The sequence below is a fragment of the Lucilia sericata genome, unplaced genomic scaffold (assembly GCF_015586225.1).
Source record: "Lucilia sericata isolate MDLA Ls3-8-SP2 unplaced genomic scaffold, ASM1558622v1 Contig000031F_arrow, whole genome shotgun sequence".
In the NCBI taxonomy this organism is placed as follows: Eukaryota; Metazoa; Arthropoda; class Insecta; order Diptera; family Calliphoridae; genus Lucilia; species Lucilia sericata.
Genome location: NW_023994069.1, coordinates 518,503 through 544,718, shown reverse-complemented (window position 1 = coordinate 544,718; position 26,216 = coordinate 518,503). Strand labels below are relative to the sequence as shown.

The 26,216-nt window shown below is 31.0% G+C and overlaps 1 protein-coding gene across 5 annotated transcripts; it reads right to left on the bottom strand.

Annotated features, from left to right (window-relative positions):
• Positions 1–1,885: 1,885 nt before the first annotated feature.
• LOC119611325 (rho GTPase-activating protein 190) lies at positions 1,886–26,181 on the bottom strand. 5 transcript variants are annotated; one of them, XM_037966872.1, is made up of 19 exons: positions 25,562–26,181; positions 17,085–17,240; positions 15,870–17,002; positions 15,506–15,799; positions 15,050–15,444; positions 14,398–14,980; positions 14,157–14,335; positions 13,842–14,084; positions 13,709–13,777; positions 10,908–11,033; positions 10,752–10,796; positions 8,285–8,442; positions 8,014–8,212; positions 7,726–7,947; positions 7,597–7,655; positions 7,145–7,526; positions 6,940–7,071; positions 3,549–3,702; positions 1,886–3,471 (listed from the first exon to the last, which is right to left on the bottom strand). In XM_037966872.1, the coding sequence occupies exons 1-19, from the start codon at positions 25,571–25,573 to the stop codon at positions 3,273–3,275; spliced, it is 4,740 nt and encodes a 1,579-aa protein (XP_037822800.1). In that variant the 5' UTR covers positions 25,574–26,181; the 3' UTR covers positions 1,886–3,272. The 5 variants fall into 5 exon arrangements, with proteins under 5 accessions (XP_037822800.1, XP_037822807.1, XP_037822813.1 ...); XM_037966879.1 differs by having other exon boundaries at positions 3,549–3,690; XM_037966885.1 differs by lacking the exon at positions 10,908–11,033.
• Positions 26,182–26,216: the final 35 nt, after the last annotated feature.

Genomic DNA, 26,216 nt, shown 5'->3' with positions numbered 1-26,216 from the left:
AAATTTTCCTGTAGAATAGTATACTAAAGTCAGATTTGAAATATGTACAGCAGTTTTCGGACTATAAAAAATGTCGCCCAAAATCGGTATTTTGGCCGCAGATATGCAGATGAAGGAGTTGAAATTTTAACAAAATAATTACGCCAATATTAGCGCTGTTCCAAAAACTGTCATAAAAGATATGATATCACAATTTCAAAAGTATTGCGTGAAGCCTAATATTTATGTATAAGATCCTGATGGAATAAAAATGTATAAGACTTAACTTTTGTCGTACATTTTTGTTCTTCAACTGGTTAGTACTTTTAGAAATATTAAACCTGGAAGCATATAATTAAAGACGCAGCATCCTGATTGAATAAAAATTAATAAAAGTCAACTTTCTGGTTCTTTTTCGTTTTCCAACGTATGTATGATTGCTTTTTTAAGATTCGTTTCCAGACTTATCTAAGGCGTCAGTTGAAATAAATTAAGACACATTTTGTTTTTTCACAGTTATCTCAAATTTTTCATTTTATTATTTTTTTTCTTGGCATTTCGCATCAGTGTGGCGGAGATTTTCAATCACACACGCACATACTCACATCTAACATACATACATAATTATATACATTATATATGTATGTATGTTACTACATACATAAGTATATTCGAATATGCGTTGTAGGTGTGTTGATAAAAAAACCGCTATAGTATATTCTTATATGCTTTTTTTATTAACTTTTTCCTTTTTTTCTTTAAAATATCAATACACCACATCACATTAATTAGTAGTAAATATATAATATATTAATTAATTAGTTAATTATAAATTATTTGATAATTGTTTTTTTTTATTTTTTGTTTATGCAATAGACACAGACACATACATATAATATTTTTTTTGTTTTTGTTGTATACATACAAATTACACTAAATTATTTTTAATACTTAATACAATATTTGTTGTTGTTGTTGATTTAATATCTATTTTGAATATGTTTTTTATTCAAATTATTTTTAATCAGGAAGATTATGGTGCGTTTTAGACACATACATATAAAGATTTTATATAAATTATATATTTTATGTATAATTGTTAGTCAATACATTTATTTTGAATTTGTTATTTTATTAATTCAATCATATTATTATTATTATTTTAAGAAATAACACCTATGAATATGTATTTGTTTTGTAATTAATTTTTTATTATTTTTGTTTTCTTCTAGTGTTTATTTAATGCACACACTTAAAAATTACGAGTATAGCATTTTATAAAATATTATTTATATAAATATTTTTTTTTTTAAAAAGTACATACACATACAAAGGATGATATTCAATAATATAAGTCCCTTTTACTACTTTCTAAAAATTTAAAACCCAGATGTTTCATATCTTAACGATAAAAGCTCTCCTCCTCGATTCCATAATGATTTCAAATGTTTGAGAGAATTGTTGTTTCATTGAAAATGACATCTCAAAGATGCATCTCATTTAATATGGCCACACTTTTTTTCATAATTTGAAAATCGTTTTTTTGTTTGTTTGTATAAAAAAATTTCATTAATACTAGCAAATGGCACACACATTATTATTGTTAGTTTTCTTCTCACACTATAAAACTTTCAATGAACTTTTATTTGGTTTTTTAAAAACGTCTGTCGTGTTGAGTAAAAATGTAACAAAAGGGACAATTATAATTATGTATCTTCCACTACACAATAGAGAGAAGGAGAGATAGATAGAGAGAGAGTAATTGCAATAGTTGTTTACAAATAGGAGCAAATAGAAATAACACAGATATAAATACAACATAAACATATGAAACATTAAATAGTTTAGAGTTTCGAACAACTTTTTCCAACAAAATGTCTTCTATCAATATTCGAGTTAATTTGAGTGAGTTTATTATTATTTTTATTTTATTTTTTTCATAGTTTTTGTTTTACTTGTTTTATGATATGAAATTATGTTATCGTTTATCTTCAGCTATACATTTATTTGAAGAATTTTTAATTACTATTAATAAGCGTATTAATTAATTCACGTTTCTTTTTTTTACTTAATTTTTTTCGTTTTGATATTGGAGCAAAAACTATTTCTCAACGATTGAAAATTACAAACAAAATTTATATGAGTACAGCGGCAGAAATAACAAATTATAAAACAGCAATAGAAATAAGGAATAAATTTATAAAATTAATAAAAAAAAAAAAAAAAAACGAGCAGTTGTTTGGAAATTTTTGCAAAATCTAAAAATATTTTGTTGTTTTAAAAATTATTGTCGATTTAGGCTTTATAATAATGTTGTAGCAATATTTGAGCAGTGCAATTTAATAATTTCAATATCGACTTTAATTTGTTTATATCTTGAGAATGTTCCAATTATATCTATAATACCATATTCTAATTAAAAGGTGCTTTTATGTACTCTAAAATTTACGAAATTAAGATGGTTAACAGAAAACTTTAAGTCTGGCTTTTTATAAACAAAATACATCAATTCTGTTATGTTTGTTTTAAATAGTAATAATTTGAATTGGAACGCCTATAAAAACTGTTCATATTGTAGAGAGGTTTCCAATCGTTAATTTTTGCTTGTTTTGAATAATGCTCGCGTTTAATTGTTCTGTTCGGTTTTTTTCGTTTTAAATGTGTTAGTAATAATGAGATTCAATGACAAATTGTAACCAGAAAGAGCAATTGATAGATTAAACTAAATTTGTAAATACGAGTAAATATGTGGATATCCACTGTAAGAGTATTATTATTGACTTTGTAATAGGTGTTGGGGTTCTATCTAGATTGACTTTGATCATGTTTTCAGCGGGAGAGGTTTTAATTAATTTCACTTTCGATTTAACTACAACTAATATGTTTTTTGTTTGTTTTATTTTGTTTTAAATTACTTTCGTTTCAATTCTTTTTTTGTTTTTCACATACACACAAACATTTACATACATTTATCTAATCGAATAATTTATAATTTAAAAATCAACTATTAACTAAAATTTTATGAATTACACATACACTCACGCACAAGCATACATACATTTTCATCTTATTAGCTGAGCATAATTACTTTTGTTTTTTTGTTTTCTCATCAGTATATTAGTTACATACTATTTAAAGTATTTTGTTGTTTTTGTGCTGTTTTTTTTATGTTTCTTTCAATAGAATTTGATGTGTTTGTTGTTAAACAACATTATTAAACATATCTCGCACATAAACATACTCACACGTACACAATAAATATAAAATACTGCTTTGATGTATATTTAAATTATTTATACCATTACGAAGGCATCTTCGCCACAGAATAGATATGGATACTGATCGATCATGGTTTGCACAATATCTTCTAAATAGGGACGTAATTGCTCGAAATGACCCATGTCTGTAAAATCTATAGGAATTAATGTTGGCCACCAGCAAATAGCTAAATTTTTACTATCCATGCTATTCAATTTGGAATTGTCGGAAACACTGTAAGTGAAAAAAAATTCATATTAACATTAATATTTGGAAGACAGCAAAGTGATATTTTATGATTAATAACTTACTGGACAAAATGCTGGAAAATATATTTTAAGATTGCAAAATTAACTGGTGGCAACTTCTCCAATAGTGTCTTTAAAGCCATTAATCGGCAACTTCGATCCGTTTTTACTTCCACATTCATTTTAGAACCAATACCACGGGAACCTAAAACAAAAACTTATAGTTTTATTTTTAAAATCGAATATCAATCGAATATATTGTTGGATATTAGTAAGTCTGTAAGTTAGTAACATAAAGTGCTAAGTTTAAAAGCTTCAAAAAAGTTAATTATGTTATATTCACCCCTATTCTGCATTTCGATTACGTTTCCGCATTCAGTTACGCTACGATCAACAATAGGTATTCCAACAAAAAACGGAATCGTAAGAAAAAGAGGAAGCAATTCCATTTTATTTCAATGCTTTACGATTCTGAAAATTTCGATTCGAATTGAAATGCAGAATAGGGGTGATTATTATACCCTACACCACTTTAGTGGGGAGGGTATATTGGATTTGTGCTGATGTTTGTAACATACAAAAATATTCGTCCTAGACCCACCTTAAAGTATACCAATCGGCTTAGAATCGTTTTCTGAGTCGATTAAGCTATGTCCGTCCGTCCGTCCGTCCGTCCGTCCGTCCGTCTAGAACAGAACCCCCGAAAAGGGCTTCTGAGCTCATAATTATGTTAAATATACAGAACTTCGATAAAATACGGCACAACTAAATTTTATAGCAGTCTTGATGACCCTGCCAAATTTCATAAAGATCGGGCCCCATTTGACCCTAGCTCCCATACAAAGTCCCCTTCAGAAAATTACAATGTTCCAAATTAACTTATAAACACAAATATCGCGATGAAATTCAGCACAATAAAATATTATGTAAATATAAATATATTCACAAAATTTTATCGGGCTTGGTCCATATTTGCCCCTAGCCCCCATATAAAGCCTCTTTCAGAAAATTAGTTTTTCATCCATAAATTGCTTAATATTCATAACTGGTGTAGGGTATCATATGGTCGGCCACGCCCGGCTATACTTTCTTACTTGTTTTATTTTAGTAATGTTTAAATTAAAAGCAATAGTCATCAACAGTTATCTAAAAACTTCGATAAAATTAAAATTTTCTGAAAATTTAGACATTTTTATGCTAAGGAAACTGATTCAAAATTCAGTTAAAATACTTAACAACCATAAAAATGTTATACAGAACGGGTTCCAGAAGTAATGCCGGCATTATAAGTTCCAAGCAGAGTACAAAAATAAAAACGTTTGCAGTTAAACAGAAGCAAAAACACAAGTAAGAAATTATAGTCGGGCGTGGCCGATCATATGATACCCTACACCAGTTATGAATATTAAATTAGGGTTCTATAGTTGAAATGAAAAGTCGACTTTTCGACTTTTTTCATTTAATTAAAAGTCGACTTTTTTCGACTTTTTTTTTCGACATTTTCCGACTTTTTTTTCGACTTTTTTCGACTTTTCGACTTTTTTAGACTTTTATTCACAAAGTCAACTTTTCGACTTTTTTCATAGACGATAGTCGAGTTTTCGACTTTTTTGGAACAAAATAGTCGACTTCGACTTTTTTCGACAAAAAGTCGATTGTTCGATTATTCGAAAGTCGAATTATAGAACCCTATATTCAATATGATTTATTTTTCATAACAAAGTAATTATCTACAATATAACGAGGGACTATATTCAATAGTCTCTATCTAAAATAACACAAGTTTTAAAAGAGCAAAAAAACTGTTTATTTCGGTAGTTCGTGAAGATTTTAAAATTTTTTGTTCTACAATATATTTTTACGATCATGTTCTAAATCGTTATATAAAAAGAATTTAAAATTTTGCATATTTGCAAAATTATTCACAAAATTTATATCAGATAGAGCTTTTCTTTCTACGAAAATTTTTTTACAACCTTCAGATAGAGAGGTTTTCATAGAAATATAAATTGTTTATTTAATTTAATATCAATAAATATTATATTTTATGCAATTTAATGAAATAATATAAACCAAATTGTTGAAAAAGCAACAGATTATAAGATTTTGGACCAAAATCAATGTTATATGGTTAAACACGGCTATAAAACTAATCAAATTAGTGTCATAATGAGCGATATCTCGATAACTATTAGACCGAATTGAAATATTTTTGCGGATTTGTGTTCAGCATGTCGAAATTAGTAAAAACACTTGTTTTGCAACAGAAAATTATCGAAAATAATAGAGTTTGAAGCAATTTTTGGATAAGATAGAGAGTTTTTCATTCAGAATTTTTCTTTTTTTAAGATACAGAAATTTTAAATTGTTATAAAATAGCCAAAAAAAATATATATATATTTTTTTTTTTTTTGAAATTTATGTCACTGATGCGGGATAGTTTGCCATAAAAATCTTATTTTCTTGAAAATGACAGATAGAGACTATTGAATATAGTCCCTCGATAATCTTGTTTCCGATACATTTAAGCAATTTATGAAAGAAAAACTAATTTTCTGAAAGAGAGTTTATATGGGGCTAGGGCAAAATATGTACCGATACCGAGAAAATTTTGTGATTAGATTTATATTTATATAATATTTACATATTTGTGCTGAAATTCATCACGATGTTATTGTTTATATGCGAATTTTGGGTATTCAAGTCATATTCTGAAGGGGACTTTGTATGGGAGCTAGGATCAAATGAGGCCCGATCTTTATGAAATTTGGTAAGGTCATCAAGGATTGTATAAAACTTATATGCGCTCAAAGGCTCTTTTCGGATGGTTCTGTTGTATGGGGGCTAGGTGAAATAATGAGCCGATTTTAACCATTTTCAATAGGCTTCGTCTTTGGGCGCTTGTACCAAACTTCATCCAATTATATTGAAAATTGCGAGTTGTACCTTGCGCACAAGGTTTACATGGACAGCCAGCCAGACGGATAGACGACTCGGAAAATAATTTTAAACCGATTGGTATACTTTAAGGTGGGTATAGGACACCCACTAAAGTGGTGTAGGGTATAACAATAAGAAAGATTTTGTCATTTGATTTTCTATTGTATTTTCTCTCGAACAAAACATGTTCATTAATATGAACTACGAAGCTGGAAAACAAGAATAGCATAACTGAAAAAGTATCGAGCAAAACTATTGGCGAACATTTCTTTATTGGTTTGTTCATTACAAAGAAATATTTAAGCAAAATCAAAAGAACTCTAGCAAAGTTTTTAGATTTTGTTTTGTTTGTTTTCATAACACAGCTTCTGTGAAGTAAAACCACAATATATCCTAACAACTAACAACTTCTAAGAAAATCAATAATAGTTAAGAATTTAGAATTTCAGAGATAAAACCCATATTATGAAATATTCCATTACCAATATTATAAATTAATTAATATTATACATACCAGCAACTTCCTCTAGTTCCTTTATAATATCCTTGCTAAACAATGCTGGTAATCGCTTGGAGAAAAAGTCTTTTAATGCTGTAGCAACTGCATTAACTGGAATGTCTAATAACTCAATCACTGTATTGGTGTCTAAAGTTAATAGAGACAAAATTAAGATAAAATTAAGTTATTTATTGTCTTCAGTTACAAAAGTTAACATTACCTTCTTCGAATTTTTGAAACAATAAATCAACGTGAGCTCGACTGCCGGGTACTCTGTAAATGCCTTCGGAATCAAGCCCCTCTTTTTCTATGTACTCTATACATTTTATTAAAAATATTGGAATTTCCACTTTGTCCGAGATCATTAGTTTATCAAATTGAGATTCTGTATCGGGAAAACCTTTGGAATTCTGTTTAAGTTTTCGTTTAAGTTTCTTTTCTTGTTCTTTTTCTTTCTCTTGCAGTTTGCGTAATCTGGCGCTTTCCTCTTTAAGACGACGTTTTTCTGTCTTTTCATATTCCTTTAAACATTTTGCATTCATATTAAATTCGCTTAGGTTATCTGAAGCGAAAAGTGCCGGTGCTTCTGCAACCATAGTATACTTGAAAGGGGGAAAAAAAGAGGAAATTATATAAAAACTTAAATTAAAATGTTTACAAAATGAAGCTTACTTCTGGTGATTTATCTGTTTTAATAATATCATTAATACTGGGAGGTTCGCCTATTTTCTCTGAAATAAAAAACACGTTAAATGTATACACATCATAAATGCTTTTTGTAAAATTTAAATTTTAACTTACTTTTCTCGGTGCCAACCATTCTCTGATAATGAAGTGGTATTTCCGGTGGGCTTACATATGAGCCAAACATTGGAACACGTGGAGTCTGAACAGGTATAGCAACTTTCTTCTTCTTGGTCTTCTTATTGGCTGGCGGTTTCTTGTTTATCTGCTTGTAATAAGCATTTTGTTGTCGCGCCTTACGTTCAGTAGAACTGGCACAACTATCCGATTCGGTGCAGTCTGAATAGAAAATATATATAAACAAATGTTCTAAACATGTAAAAACTGCTAACATTTTTAAATTACCTTCGTTTTCATATATTTGCTCATATTCAGCTAATTCTTCTGAATCATCTTCATCACCATCCAATTGGGAATGATCGAATTGTGTGTAACGTTTAGGATCCTTATCATCGCAGGGTAGATAAGTTTCACCGCCAAAATTCATTTTTGCTACAGCATCACTAACTAGTTGAAAATTTTTTAAATTTAACTTTCCTGGTTGCTATAATATATAGAAAAATATAGAATAGAAAAACAAATCGCCTAATGATTTTATTACAATTATAAAAATTACCTTTAGGGTCTGACTTGGACCTTTTGGACGAATTTTATTCAAATTAGAGTCTATGTGCCTACGACCAGTTGTGTAAGCATGTGTTGAGCCACCAAAATTATTCCAAATAGAATTTTTATTTGCATTACGGCGAACATCTGTTTTATCATCTAACCATTCTAAAATAAAAATAAAACGTATAAAAAATTAATAAAATAAAATTCATACATTTTTTTCATCGAAATAATGAATAATATCTACAAAATGCATGCTAAGATACAAATAAAAATCTCCCCTACATCCAGAACGGAAAAAGTCAAATTAAATTAAAATTATAGTTAAAACAATAGAATTAGCCATTACATTTATCAATAAAAATCATTCTAGAAATTAAGAGGAAGAATTTTACAATATTAATTGAAAAAGGTAAACTTCCCAGAATGCAATGTTTTGCGAAAAAAATGTTTATCGAATTGACCTCGATGATGATAACATGTACTTTTAGGAAAATAAACCATTTCCAATACTCCATCCATTCCAATTTGTTAGTTATCTTACATTTAATTTCGTGGAAAGTAAAGAAAATTCAATTATCTCAAATTAACATCTATTACTGAATTTTAAATTTTGAAATTAGGACAAATATTGAGATAAAGTGATTGCGCACAGAATTTAATTTGCAAAATTTAAAAAAAGTTTTCGCAGTTAAATTAGACAATCTTATTAAAGTTAGATTAGATTCGAACTTTAATATAGATAATAAAGAAAGGTGGTTCAAACCACCCATCAGTCACTTTTATAAGTTGATATTTGAGAGAATCCGTGACATCATCAACCAGTCTTGGAACACCAGAATGGATTGCAAAATATCAAAGGCCTCATGGTCAACACTTGGTATGAAGGCTACTTATAGGACTGGATAAGCGCAGTTTAAGGATTCTGACAGGGATCTTGGGCCTTTGTCATTCAATGTTACAGTAATTTATTGGGTCATTGCAGATTTTACGAATACGCATAGGAGCACACAGTTGATATGGCTGGGTAATAGGTTCCATGAGGAACTGGCGAAATTGCGGGACTTGACCCTCGCAGTCTACTAAGTTCAATTAGGGAAATTACTCATTTCTTCGACTCGGTGTTATAGGGAGATTCAGATTCTCTTATTCTGTTTTCTTTAGGAAATCGATTCGATAAAATTTCTAGGTTGAAACCCCTTGGAAATCGAACTGTTTTCATTCCCCTCTCCTCATTATTATGTTCTTTTTGTTTTTCTAGTGTTTTGTTTCTTTATCTTTATATCTAAATATTCTATGAAAGGGGATCTCAAATGACCCTTCTTAACTTTAACCTATTATTCTGAAACTACATCAGATCAATTGAAATACACCTACACCGCTCACGGACATGTTGCGCTTTCCATTACATGTTAAACATTGTTGGGAAACAATCTTATATAGTGCTCTATGAAAGTATTATCGTCCGACATTCAGAAACATTGTTCTCTGGAGGTAGTTCCTTATTTACAAATCAGTGATCCCAAGATTTGGATTTCGAAGAAAACTTGCTAATGACAAAGAAAATGTTCCAGAGTTTCACTCTCCTCTCCGCATGCTCTAAATTCTGAATCCCTGCATTTGTATAGTTGTGTCCGTAATACCGAGGAAACTTCTTGTCCAATGATAAACGTACGGCCTTATTCATTATGAAAACATGCTGCTAACTTTTTTGTGTACAAATTCTCGCAGCACGTTTACATTATAAATAAGGCCCTTAATGCCTACAGAGATACATATATCCCATTTATGTGGAGTAGTCGGTTTAACATTAAACTGGATCGTATAGATAGAATTACAAATATTTATCTTGTTTACAAAATTTTATTTACGTTGTTAACAAAGACAAAACTTTCTTTCTTTGTAATTATCTTTAATTATTTTCAGATAACTTGAATGAGCTAAACTCCCAGTAACAAAATTTTCTTAAATTTGCCAAATTTGCGATTTAGAATTAGAAAAATATTTTAACTAAATATATATAATTTGACAAATACTAGTCGCTATTAATATTCCCGTTTTTAGTGATTTGATATGATAGTTTTTCATCTATTTTATTAGCAAACGAAATTAAAATAAAATGGATTACAAAAAAGAGTCAGGGGGTGGTTCAACGGATTTGTATTAAAAACATCTCAACAAATCCATTCAATAGCAATATAGTACAATAGAATTTCTACAAGACTTGGGTAGAAAGAATAACATCTAACGATACCAGTGCTGATTTAGATAATAGACAAATTTAAACTAAAGTGCAACAACTAAAAAAAAATAATTAATTAATAATAAATTGCCTTGTTTTCAAATAAAAACTTTTGATTTCTAAATAATCTCAAAAACAACGTGCATTAAATGAAAGGCTTAGAAAAACTGAAGATGAGAACAAATGTTTCTAATACAAACAAAAAATATTATAATTGACAAGATCATTTAACCTGCATCATGTGTAGCCAATGAATCCTTTGACCCGCTGACATCCGCTGCTTATAAAAATAATTTATTGGAAAAAGAAATGAATGGAATACAAATAAACAAATTAAATAAATAACGAATTTTGTTTAAATTATAGATTAATGAAAACGATCAATTACATGTTATTTCTTCCAAACTAGACTCGGAAGCTGATACGAATTGGCTCTTATATGAGCATGTAATGAGCTGATGATCTGGAGGAGCTGGCTCTGGAGGAGTTGTTGGAGGAGGAAATATCTGGAATCCTTTATGACAATAACATACATTAACATTATTATTTTGTTTTAATGTGCAAATAAAATAAAAATTATCTTATAGGTATTTTCACTGGGGATCTTATGTAAATTAAAAAATAAATTATATCACGGTGGCTAAAAGAATCAACTAAATTATATACAGTAGTATGTATGCCAAAAAAAAAAAAACAAACAGACATACCCAACATTCTGGATGAAGGGTGCGATCGATTGATACATATGCACAAATACGTGGACATATGTTTAATGATTTTATAAATAATAAATGTATGTAGTTATGTAGTATATGTAATGATATTATAGCAACAAACGTAGAATAAATAAGTGTCAAAACATTCTGTAAGTGATCACCAACTTTGTAATTATTCATTTGTCTATCGAACATAGTTTAATTCTTGAAGACTAATATTTGAATATAAGAAAACAGTTTTCCAAAAAATACATTAATATAATAGTAATAATTGACCTACGAATAAAGATATTAAGCCACTTGGGTCCTAATGGTCCCGTTGTGATGCCCTGTAACGGATCCTGCGAAAAGAAAACCTTCCTAAGGACATTAAATGTCCGTTATTGACATGGTATTAAACCAGCCAGATCCACGAATGAACGATTCTATCTTATATATGTCTATATTAGATAGAGCCGCAAGTTTATGAAATATTGGACTTCATATAAATTTAGTCCTGATATTTGCCAAGGCAGGGCAGAGGAATTGTTCTATGGTTTCATCTTCACTTTGACAACTCCTGCAATAGTCATTGTTTGGAAAATTTAGTCTTCTTGCATGCGCACCTATAGTACAGTGCCCTGTTAGGATGGCTACCAGTACACGTAGTCTCATCCTGGAAAGTCCCATCAAATAAATAAATAGACCTTCGCTCATCATAGAGATGCCAGGTCATTCTTGATGTTGAGCAGTGGGTCAGTGATGACCATCTGGTCTGAGCAGACCCCTATGTGAATGATCCGGTACACAGAGCAGTTCCAGGCGCGATTGGTTCGCCATCTCTTCAAGAGACACCCGACATTCGCGAACCAGTCTGGATGTTGTGCAGACATCAGATAAAGATTTTATAGCTGGTTTACTGTCAGTACAAATTCGAATATTCCATTGCATATCCTATAGTACCTCATCCAGTAAACCGCTCTTTTTATAGCTGAGATTTGAGCCTGTAAGACGCTACAGTAGTTGTTAAGCCTAAAACACACCGACTTATTTAAACTGGGAATAAAGAAACCACCACTCACGCCTGTAGAGGACTTAGATCCATCAGTATAGATGTCAAGTGTTATGCCCTCTATGAAGGATGGTTCGTTTGACATCTTAACTGTGAATCTTTTGTCCGGAAGGAGCGTGGGAGAGCAGTAATCGATATTCTCGGGGATGTAAGTCGTATTCCCCAGGATAGAAGCATGACTATGTCAGTTTGGCGTCCATATCCCGGCAGCATGTAGTCTAACTGTCGGTGGGCAACCAGTGCATAAGTGTAAACAGCGCCTGTGATGAAGTGCTTCGAATCATTAGTGCAGAAGCTCGAATTATTCCTTCTGTATGATTGCAATAGGCTTATTTTTCCAAAGCTTTACACCAGACAAGTGATCCATACATGAGAATTTACTTTATAACCATGTCGAAGATCCATTTCGCAGTCTTGGGACTAATTTCCCAGTTCTTATCAATGGCTTTCCTACATGCGTATATCGCGATAGATGCCTTAGAGGCTCTCGCTTTGATATTCAGATTCCATAGTAGTTTAGAATCAAGAATGATACCTAAGTATTTTGCACTATCAGAGAGTTTAAGCTCTACCCTGTTTCGGCGAGGAATAGAAAAAGCAGGAATCTTGTATCTATTCGAGAATAGAACAAGTTAGGTTTTTCCAGGATTAACACTGAGACCACTTTTGACTACTAGTTCTAATAAGGGGAATTAGTCATTTCATCGACTGGGTGTTAAAATCGACCTGTTTCAATTCTATGAAGGGAATCATCTTATAGACTCCGACTAGAGTTGCACTTTTTTATGGTGCATAAACCATCTTAATCTAAAATTGTTTCAACTAACATATGGAGTCGTAGAATGAAGTTGTATATATGTATCCCCAGCAAAAATAATACGAAGTACTTCCAAAAGAATAGCATTTATCACCACTTCAAAAGTAGCACTAATTGAATTTTTTTCCTTCTAAGGAAGTGATGTTTAAAGTCTTCCGAAGAAGCGAAAATAATTCTGTTTTTTCAATGTTGAAGATATATTTTTTGTTCTTGGTATTTTGTATTAAATGTTTCTATTACCCTAAATAATGTTAATATTATTTAAGTTTATTTAAGGACATCCCTCCTATGACAAGCCTGTGTTAAAATCATCACTTCTTCAGGTCTTTTTCAGTACTTCCTTCTTTGGAAGTTCTTTTTTAGCTGGGTCTATTTAAATAAATATTTATTTAATGACATTTAATAGGAGAAAAATTTCTAGCTTGATTGATTTTGAAATTGTAAAATGCTATACATATATTTTAGGCCAAATTATTTAACGTTAGTTTATGCTATTAACGCTTACAAAGAAATTTTAATTAGATCTGTTTCAAATACATGTGTGTATAAATTTGTTGGTGACCATTTGACAGTTCTTAAAAAATGACTTGAGGAAAATTACTTACTTTGATGAAGCATTTTTGGCTTTTCGTTGCTTTCTTCATAGATTTCATCTAACGATATGTCTCTTTCTTCTAAAAACGACAGTGTGAAAGAAAATTCCCCATTGTGTAAGGAGATTTTATAAATTAAACTTACCATTTAATGAATTTAGAGAACGTGTAGGAAGCATTTCGTAATTTTCACTACCAGAGCCATCAGTACCTAGGGTACTTGAAAGCATATAACTTTCGTGACGTGGTGGTGGTCTAGGCAACTGATTTACCGAATTCTCCAGTGTACCTTCTCCTGAATCTAAAGTAATTGACTCCTCAACATGTAAATTTTCAACTTCATACTTGTTATCCCAAGCATTCTTTAAGAAAGGACTGTAGAACGCAACTAAAAAAACAATAAAACCATGAGTAAAAAGATATGTTTTCCTAAAGTTAGTTAAAGTTAATTAGTACATACATTTTACATATTGATCTGCCGAAAACGTCATAAAACTAGCTTTGTAACGATCTGCTAATGAGTTACCTTCCGTTATTAAAAATTGACAGATTTCGCTACTGAAAAATGCATTTGCACCACCACTTTCTGTAATCGCCACAATTTGTAAGGGTATATTGGAGTTTTGGGAGACTAAAACACTGAAATTAAAATTAAGAGAAATAAATATGTATTTATTTATATTTGTAACAAAACCACTCACTTTAAATTGGCCAATGAAGAGCGTCTTTTGGCTGAATATACAAAAATAAAACCATGTATTAATTCATCGCGATACTGATTTATACCGTGATATGATGAAATTATAAATTCGACCCGTTTCTTAGAGTCACCTATGAAAACATCAATTACAATGGAATGTTCAGCTGCTTTGCAAAATGTCGATTCAGTTGTTAAGGGACTTATGATATTTTCAATATCATATTGGTCACCACAGAACATACAAACTAATATGCGTAAATCGGTTTGATTAGGTGGAAATGATTCGAGAGATTTCATTTCTGTAACCCTTAAAGAATCAATCACAATATTCAAGATGTCATACACATATTTCTGATGATTCTGCTGGTGGTCAATGAAATCACAATGCAACATTTCGGCCAATCTTAAACCTTCGTTGCGTAAATAATCTACTTCGTTTTCTTTTAAATCTTGTGGCTGGTAAACTAGAACAATTGGTAGATTTTCGAATTTATCTTCCAACTCTAAATTACAAAGCAATGTTCGTTCTAGATTATCCTTAAGTGTTTCGAACGACTGTTGATTTGAATAAACACAAATTAGTCCTGTGAAAAGGTTAAAGCTCCATTAGATGACTTTATTTCGTTTGTATATCAAAGCATTATTACACTTACCACTTGAATAAACATCGATGGCCTTAAAGGCTTCCATATCGCCATTAGCAATGCGATAGTTAAGATAATAAGTCTGATTTTCATAGATATATTCACCCTTAGAGCCTGTACACATGCGTATGTCATTGAGCAAATCACTGGCTAAGTGTTCAGAGCCCACAATGAGCAAATTAAGTGTTTTGTCAGTACTTTGATTCTTCCAGTTGACACCTCCACCGACACCACCCAACGTTTTAAGATTTCCACCTGATTTGTCAGCTAGTATTTCCTCCACAAAATTATCAACACAACTATGGTAAAACGGGCAATGGTCGCGTATGGGACAATGCATAAAACCGAGATGCTGAAACAAAATAACTCGTCTCTCCTGATCCAAGCGATCTAATATCTTATATCTGAAAACGATATAAGACGATTACATAAAAATGAAGCATAGTTTACTCATTATATCATTACCTAGAGTCATCTTGTAAGACATCTGTAATTTGTCTTACGTCTTCTTGCGTTATAATATCAACATTTTTGAATTGCTGGAAAAATTGAGCATGTTCTAAGAGTAGTTCCACAAAGTTTTGTTTACTTTTTTCGATAATTTCATCCTGGTGAATATCATAAATTTGCTGGCAGTCATGTTCAGATAAAGCCTCAAAACATTCACGCCCCATAAAAAGAACACGTACTTCTGATAGTTGTTTACCCGGGGTAACAAATCCAGATTCTTCCAACAACATTTTAAATTGTTGTTTCCAGCTTGAGAATAAATTTAGAATGTTATTTTTCTTTTTGTTTTATTTTTACTAAATGTATGCAAATAACTTACCCGATTTTCTTTTTATCTTGTTGAACTGAATTTAAGAAGTTCCTAAATACTGTCTCAGCTTCTGATGTTTCCAAAATATCAAACGGTATACGATGTTCATCTTCTGTTTCGTCCATATCAACCAGTTCTTGCCAAGACGCCTGGGGACACTCGAAGAAATATTGATCAAATTCTAAATGATTTCGTATATAACCCTTGGCACATTCCCAGACATCGTCATCACTTGCTGATATGGCATTTATGTCCGGCAACATGTATTCGAGTGTACGAGCGAACTTATCCAAATATTGGTGTAATTTCTTATTCATATGGTCGTCCCTCAATTTCTTCATATGTCGTCTAAATAGCTTCTGTCCAGCATCGTGACCAAATATATTGAGAAACTCCGTCCACTCTCTAAATTGAGCAAGCATTTTTGAGCCTTGTGACCAAAGTATATGATAGTCTGTAATTTGATTACGTATGAGTCGAGTCACGGCTTCTGAGCGGCTTTCTAGCAATTCCTTTCGTGATCGGGCAGCCTCATGATATGGTATAATTTTGATGCGATTTTTTACTTTCTCAATCATTTGCGCCAATACCAAAAAAGCCAAGTCTGTATTTATGGATTCATGTGCCGATGTTTCAATCAATTGCACCATTCCTTTGTATTCCTTACGTTGGCATATTTTTTCGGCTTCTCTTATGTATAATTCACTTGAATCGTCATTTTTTGTTGTCACCAGTACCAGAGGCTTCTTATTCTTTAATATTAAAGTAATGGCATTTTGAACAAACTCTACTTGCTTCTCAATATTTCTATTTGGCACAGGGCTAACGTCGAATACAACAACAAAACCATCGATAACCAAACGTCCTTCTGGCATTATTTTTTGTTCATATTCTTTTTCGATGCCCAATTGATTTTTACAAATGTACATGAGCTTTTCGGCTGAAAATACTTTTGTCGCTGTACATCTCTTTATATAAGGTTCCATTTTGCCAACCTTGAATGGCTGAAATGTCGAGTCATCCATGAATTCTGTTTGCTCGATTATATGAAATGTATATTCCGTTCCCTCGTCGGTTGTTTTGTGTACATCACCCCAATAGAGGAAATGATCATTATTCACAATTCTACCGCTAAAATCACTCTAAAATTTAAATAAATTTTATTGTTTTAATGCAAATTGTTAAGATACGTTATGGTTGGTTGTTTATTTGGCTGCATCTTACCTGACTTAACACTGATATGTGATCTATGAAATAGTCATCAGCCATAGGCCTTATAAATCGATTGCATAAGCATGATTTACCAACGCCTACTTGACCTCTATCCTTTTCAGTCCCGGACAAGCCGATGACCGACACATTAAACTGCTTCATTTTTGTCTGAAAAAGGAAATCAAAAGTTAAATTAAAATCCAAATAAAAAACAATGTCAACAAGCTTATTAAATCCGAAATATCAGAGTTTTTCAAATAACAAAAAAATTAATGCAAATATTTCCGTTTGGCAATGATGTATTGAAATCTCACTTAATGATATTTATGTGATTTGTAATGAATAAGGGATAAATGATTTTTATACTACTCTTGGATTATTTGAAATTACATTGAATTGAATTGTCTTTTAAAGTAAGTCTAGAGGTCGTTTTGTGGGTTTTCAGCAGATTGTAAGTACACATATCGGAACAAAGAAAAGTTACGGAGCGATTTCAGGATCTGTTCAATACTTGTGTTAGTGTCAAACAAACTTGATTAATATTATAATCTTTTGTAAGCTGAGTTTTCTCCACTGGTCTTACTTTAAGTTCACCTCTTTAAATTTTACTTTACTACATAAGCAATAATGTATATAAGACTATCCATTATTAGATTGAAACATAATAATATGATTTTCTTTATGAATTTTATAAGACGATTATAACATCCTTGACAGGTACAGACAATCTTTGTTCTGTTTTGTTTACATATACACACAGGATACGACTGTTGACGATTGATTTCTTATCATTATTATAGCAAAAAATAATAAATAAATATGTATATTTATTTTACTTTTTAATAATTGTAACAATGACTTTTTAAATCTTTTTGATATATAAGACTCTTACCGGTTTTTACGATTTTGTATACATAAGATGCATATGTATGTATGTTGTATTGCATACATATATTCTTGCATGAAAAAGTACAAACTAAATCGTAAAATATACGGGTGTGTTTTTAACAATTATGTCCACGTAAGTACTCATTCAAAATAAAACAAAAAGAACGACAAACAGCTTGAAATAATTTACTATGATACAGAAAACTCAATACGCAAATTAATATTTTTATAAATTATTTTTATATATTTTAGAGATTCGATAACAAATTATAATCTAGCATTAGAAATTGTGTATAGAAAATGAATATATAAAATTATATTATTCCATTTCCATTTCAATTTGCAGGAAAAAATCAAAGTGACATTTGTAGACATCCAGACAAATTTTCACCCTCAAAAGAAAAAACACACATACGCACATATTAAAAAAACAACAACAAAAGGAAGCAGCCCCATTAGAATTGTAATATTGTATAAACTTAATATCTTACTTTTATTTTAAGAAGCACTAAACATTATTTTTAAAATATGATAAACAGTTTTTTATTATTTTTTAATATTCAACAGTTTTTAATATTTTTTGATTAGGAAAAACTTCAGAACAATATTATTTGCGAACTTTATTTATAGACTTTATCTGAGACGCATACACAAAAAGATGTCCTTAACTCTTTGCTAATGCAAATGTTAGCAAAAATATCCTTTTGAGCATGACAGAGAGTAAAGACATTAAAAGAGAGTAATACTAGTAATAACGGAGAAAAACACCTTTGCAAGGATAAAAGTTGGCAACAACAAAAGTAAATTCAACAATTTTATATTGTATGTATTTCAAAAAAAAAAAAAAAAGTTAAAAAACAGGTAAACTTTTAATTCCATTCAGCTCTTGTTTGCTATTAGAATGTTTTAATGTATTATGGGTATGTAAGTAAATACGTTAAATAAGAGTGCTTCATCTATGTACATATGTAAGAAGTAAACAAATGTTTTGGCTACAATTCACCACTTGTGGTGAATGAAGCTTAATAAAGTTTATATTTATAATCTGATACTTTTAGTCCTTTAACAACTGTGGCCATTTTATTGCAATATCATTAAAATTTCCAGGACTACTTGGCTATTAAAATCTATAATATATTTGTAAAACACTAAACGTACGTACATTGGTGACAGAAAAATTGTATACAGCCGGGGAATATACATATGTATACATATGCATTTAAAGATAATATTCTAGTTTGAGGGTTTTATATTGAAATACAAAAACAACATTTTTGAAAATGTCATTATTTTGTAGCAGTAGGCAATATTTGAGGGCTACAAAACAAGTGTCACACTAAAAACGAGCTTTTAGCGCTGTCTCATCCTTTAGAGAATATTGTGCCACTCAGAAGATTAGGGTGGTCAGAGACATCCCTCTCGGAAGTAGGTCGTCCACATGGCGCAAAGGATGCCTACCTTGTTCGCATTTTGATAGGAATGCTAACGGGACATTGCTCAGTTAAGGTATTTGTCAGTAAGTGGAACAGCAATATAACGGACTATTGCAGGTTATGTGAAGATGAAGACGAAGTAGAGTCGATCGAACATATTATTTGCTACTGTCCTAGAATACAGAATCTTAGGCTGAAATAGCTAGGGAAAAGGTTCCATGACGAAATGGGTGATTTTGTGGGTCTTAACCTTCGCAGGTTTTGTCAAGGGAATCAGTCACTTCTTCGACTGGGCTTTATAGGGGTACATAGATTTTCTCTCTCATCTCTTTATTATTTAGGGTACTGACTTGGTAATTCGTCTGGTATGTAAACCCTTGTCCATTTATCTATCCTTTTTTACCTATCTTCTTTCTTGTTTTCTTGTAGTCTTTGTTTTTCTATCTTTAAGTATTAAATCTTTGATGGTCACAGAGTCGATATGCATCATCTTATGGTGCTTAACCCTTCTAAACCTAAACATAGGCCCTCCGATATACGATATACTTTCAATGCTAGCAGAACAAAAAAGACAGAGAACAGCACTCGGAAATCCCTTGCCTTACTGGTTAAGATGGAGCAGAGATATCCGGCGTCGTTCTCAGCCAAGAAGAGCTACCTCCTCAAGAAACACAAGCTGCTTACAACAACGACGAAATTCAACATCGTCGACATTGACGACATACATAATTGCTAAAATATCCTAATACCTAGTCACCATCGTAGACCATTTTCAGGAACGCAAATTACAGATATCAACTTCCAAATCAACAGTGTAACTATTCACTTCATGAACTAAGGAAGTAAGGATTGTTATGGTTAGTCTTCGATAGCCTCCTTCACTTTTCTTCGCACGCCACATACATCAACCATAAGATGAAATCCCGAAATAAAGTCCTAAAAGAGTATTGCAGACATCAAATAATGCACTCTGAATCGCAAACGGATGTGTAAAGATGACAAAGTCTGTCAAGCAACATAATGTGTTGCTGGATAGACAATTCCTGATGGCATGTCATCAGCCATCCCATCCCAACCATCCAATTTTGATGGAAGATCAACACACGATCAACACTGGGCACCCAGAGACAAGCAAAGCGAAACGAAGCCTTTTTCCCTAACTTCACAACCTTCCAGTCACAGTCATAACACAGCCCTTCACCCCAGCTGAAGTTTCAGATATCATCAACAATGTGAAGGGCCACAACCTTGATTAATTTTGCGTTCTGGTAGATGGTTATCTCAATATATCAGTTCTTCACAGCACTTAACCTGCCACTGCAATCACTCATAAATTGCGAAATAGAAACAAGATCCTCAAAGCGCTAGCCGACAGCACTTGTGGTATGTATAAAGAAACCTTAATAGCTACATTTAAAACATTTGGTCGGTCAGTGGTTAATTATTATGGTTAATTATGTCACCTTCGCTTAGTGATACCCAATGGAATTCAAAGCTGTCAAATTGCTTCACTAATGACTGTAACTGCCTTAAAACTACATCAGAACATCATTTACACGAGGAAAGGAAGGTCCTCGCAGTCAAGGAACACAATGTCATGTGGACTAAATACCTCTTCCAGGGATGTCATCGGAGGAGTCATCCCAACTTTAATATCACACAGTTGGATACTCCCCTGAGCCACTTCAGGAAAGATCTTCGTATATACAAGGAGAACATACTCAGTTATGTCTAGGGTCTATTAGATCAGTTGTCGTATACGGCAGCTTTGAACGACATACATAGAAACGCCATCAATACCGCAGTCGCACTATACCGCATGAATGTCGTACTTCGAGGTCGACCACCGCACATAGCAGACACAGAAGAAAACCTTCGACGAAAAACAAATGTAGATCTGGCACAATTGAAATCGTTATGGGGCAACAGGCTTAATGCCTACTGGTCACGCATAGACCATGTCGGGTCCAACGAATGTCCAGCATGTGTTCATCTGCTTAGCCAACAATACATCACTTTTTCCAATGGATTTACGGACACATTTAGTATAGCACAATTTTTAGACCTATCCATTGATGTAGAAGCCCCAAATAGATTATTATATATTTTTAGCTGTTAAAACAACAATACAAATAGGAAGAAGATGCTACGGAAAATGGTCAGAAGAATTTCTTTCAGATTTTTGTTGGTTTATTAGTCGTGGAACAGCAATGAATAGAAAAACAAATACAAAGTAATATGTTATATAGACCCAAACATCCTAATAGACAATTTTACATGTTTCAGTTGTTATTGCTTTTCTAACAGAAGATTTAATTATTTTTAACACTTTTTTGGATTCAGAACCACTAAATCTATCCCAGTCATCCAATAAAATTTAAAGGAACGCAAAAAACTATTTTTGCGTTAAAACACAGTCGAGAAAATATCACTCGCCTCTAATGTACAGAATGTGGTCAAACATTCCACTTTGAAAGAATGCTATTAATTTTTCTTGTGGTTGTATTTAAACGATTTTTTTAACAATTTATTTTGGGGTAAAGTGAAAAAATAAACAATAAAAGTACTTAAATCAAATTTAATTGCTTTTAATAGTGTTTAAATGATAAGCTAAAACATTCTATATTACCCCTCTAGTTATGCAATGACAACTTACTACGTGTATGTGTAAAATTTTGCATTTGAAAACACAACATTTTTAAATATTCTTAAATATAAAATAAATTTAATTTCCCTACAGAAAATTATTTTGTAAAATTCGTAAATTCCTCAATAATAATTTTGCTACGACAATATTATTGCTTTCAAGGAAAACCTACAAGATTTGTAAAAATATATAACTCTTAATCTAATTTCATTAAATTTCAAAACAGATTAATTAGAAAAATTTTGTATGATATAAATTTTCTTCAATAGCGCGATTTTTTTATCATAAAATCAAGGGAAATTCATAAAAATTTTGTACATAAAAACTAACTTACTTATGCTTATATAAGAATTAGTATAAGTACGATTTTTAATTTATTATTTATTTTATCACAAAATAAATCGATTTAGAAACATAGTTGAAATAGAACCACAAGAATTATTAAGTATTCTTTAAAAGCGCCATGTAGTACTATGTATCATATTTTTCTCATAGAAATTATTACCGCACTCTTGCGGTAAATTATATAACAATAAAAATAAAAAACTTCACACAAGTAAATTTGTAAGAAGTCAAGAAGTTTTTAGACTAATTAAGTCTAATGACAGTGAACCGAAAAACGTTCGGGATTTTAACTGGTAATTCTACATCAATGTCCAGGCCTAAAAATGGGGCTACTTCAACTGGATGCGTCCATAAATCCCTTGGACGGAGTGAAGTAGGGTTGGCTGGGCAGTTGAATATGTGGTGGGCGTCATGAGGACCCTGACCACATGCAGGACATTCGTTGGAGACGACACGGTCTATATGTGACCAGTAGGCATTGAGCCTGTTGTTCCATCCCGATCTTAGCTGTGCCAGAACTACTCTTGTTTTCCCCGGCAAATTTTCTTCGTGTCTGCTATGGGCGACCTCCAAGTGCGACATTTATACGGTATCCTGTGACCGCGGAATTTATGGCGTCTCTATGAATGTCGTTTAAAGCTTTCGTATAGGAGGACTGATCCAAAGGATCCTGCACATATCTGCATATGTTTTCCTCGTATATACGAAAATCCTTCCTGACATGCCTCGGGGGAGCATCCAACTGTGTAATTTTAAAATTGGGATGACTCCTCCGATGACATCCCAGGAGGAACTGTAATTTTTGTGTAAATCCTTTTGGGTTTGAAAGTGATATTTTTCCATTGTAACATATTGGGTCTGTTCAATACTTAAAGTTGTTACTACTTTTTACAAATTTTCACAAAAATATTTGAAATTTGTATTGAAATACAAAAACAATTTCCGATAATTTGTAACAATTTTTTGTTGCTGAACAGACATATTGAAAGATTGGCCGTACACCAGCGGTAGCCAGAGAGTAAAAAATCTTCAACTTATTATAAAAAAATAGCTTTCTGTCTAGTTTTATTTGACAGCGATACGCAATGAGCTCACATGAGCTCATCGCTGTCGTAGACTTCCAAAAGTATAGGGTAGCCCAAAATAAAATTTTAGTTCATTCTAAGACATTTTCCAATATTTCCTGAGCTGGATCAAAGGATAAATAAATATAAATAAATTTTGTATAATATTCTAGTGTCTGTGTATATAGATAATATATTTTTTTAAAAGAAATAGTTCGCTGTAAGCTATTAACTGAAGAAGAAAATGGCAAAACTTAAGCGTTTTTGGAAAATGTCCTATGTCAATGTGAAAAAACATCAAAAGAAATACACATAGAATCATAATAAAAGCAGAGAGAAGATCTTTCATAAAATCTGCCTCCTAGTCAAGAGAGGGGCAAACCAATTTTGTGATTTTTAAAGAGCTCTACCATAGCTTTGGAGCAATGACGCGGATTTGAACATTATAATGCCCCGATCCATAACGCTAGGGCCGTAAAAGGGTGAATTTAAACCCAGAATGTAAAAAGTTTGAAGTGGCCTACATACTCTCCTGACCTATTTATTATTAAAACAATATTTGGGATATTATTTCTTGTAAAGTGTATACATCGGGGAGACAGTATTGCACAAAAAACCCTAAATTGAAGGAATTAAAAAAGCTTGCATTAAGTTTTGTCTTTCTACATATAAGACATCATTTTACTATGTATTTAAAATTTTAATATTTAGCAATTACAATTGCTCTATTATTTTTTACAAAAAATTAATTTGAATGTAAACAAAGGATGTTTTAGTCATTTATAAATTGTCTTAATTTTAATAAGAAGTTTTGATATTTTCTATAAAACATTTTACTAGCAAAATTTACAAATTTGTCATTATTGTGAAATTTAACGTCAAGAATCTACATATAGTCAGGTATAGCAAAATATATGTATGTACATATTTTTTAGAAAATATGTGGAATTTTAGTCTAAAAACAATTAAAAAAGTATAGTCGGGTGTGGCCGACCGTATAATACCCTACACCAGTGATGATTATAAAATGTGATTTATTTTTCATAATAAAGCATTTATGTTGTATTTCAACTTAGTTCCGGTATATGTATTTAAATAAATTAAATTTTTAAAAGAGGCTTTATATGAGTTAAATTAGGTATAATAATAGTGGACCAAAAATATATGTAGGAAGGTAATAATAAAATTATGATTTTTTCAATCAAAATTAAATAGTATTTTCTTTAAAATAAAAATTAGAAAATTATTAAAATAAAAATTAGAAAATTATTAAAATAAAAATTAGAAAATTATTATGATTATTAGATATGGTATGACAAAATGAATTATAATTTAATAATAAAATGTATATTTAAATCATGGCTATTGCTAGTGTAGACAATATCATTTATTTTATCACATTTACTTTTCTAATGATGATGATAATAAAAATATAAACAATATTTTGAAAAAGTTTCAGTGATGCATAATACATATAGAAACATGTGTGTATGTATGTAAGTGTGCTTTTCTATACCTATTATTTATATAGGTAGGTATAAAAAATAAATAAATTAATAAAATTTGTTAATCTTAACGATTTATGAAATTGTAATTAAGATACGGTAAGACATTTCAGATTTTGACTAAAAACATAGAAACTGAATACATACATACAAATGTTTTTTATGCTTTTAATAATTAATTTTATTTATTTTAGACAACTTACTATAAAATATAAATATTCTGCTTAAATTTATAAGTTGCTGCTTGTAATTTCAAAACACTTGTAAGTGTAAACGTCATATTGTCCTAAATAATGTCTGAACATATCTGAAGTTGTTGGTCAAGGCATAAACTAAATATATAGGTATTGTTTTTGAATTTCACTAGTAATAAAACAATTAGATCATTCATAGGATAAATTATAAAAAATAATATGTATTATAATGAATATTTTGAAACACTACAAATGACATGGATATGCAGAAATTGTATGTAAAAGAAAGTGATTAATTCATGCAAATTAGATGGCAGAACAAATATCTGGCAACTCTGATAAACTAATAATAATTTGTAAGTAAATCTTTTGTTCCGGAGACCGGACCATGTTTTTCGAATATAAAACTATACCGTTTTCAACATTTCTCCTGTTCCTGCGCACAAATAAAAGAAAAAACTTCCAACAATGAATTACGAAGACGGCGAAGATTTTCTCTTCCTTTTTTTGTCTGGACCAATTTATGAAAATCTTTACATTTTTATTATTGTTTCACTTGATACATTTAATTTATGTTATATAGGTATATATTTTTTTAATTTTCGATATCTTTTTTGTTTTTGTAACTTTTTTGGGGACTTTAAGATGAATTATGATTAATCATAAATTTTATTAAATATTTTCTTCATTAATTGTTGTACGTTGAAATGTGTGTATGTGTCGAAGAGCATTAAACAATATCCATCCAATGAAATAGACAACAAGCAACTTTATACGTCGGACGAAACCACTTTTAACATTGCACTCAAACCACGATTAGAAAAAATTCACATTTTCATGGCATTTATTTAGCGAATATTTTCCTCGTATTCCGTTTGTTTAATTAATTTATTTTTTAACACTTACTAAATTATGATTATTACTAAAAGAATGTGTATTTTTCTCAAATTTTAACTACTTAATTATTCGACTTCCACTTTACAATCGAGCTCGCGAACATCACTACCGCCCAGAAGAGCACTGCGCCGACAAATATTAACTACGGCGTCGGCTGACACCAAAAATGTC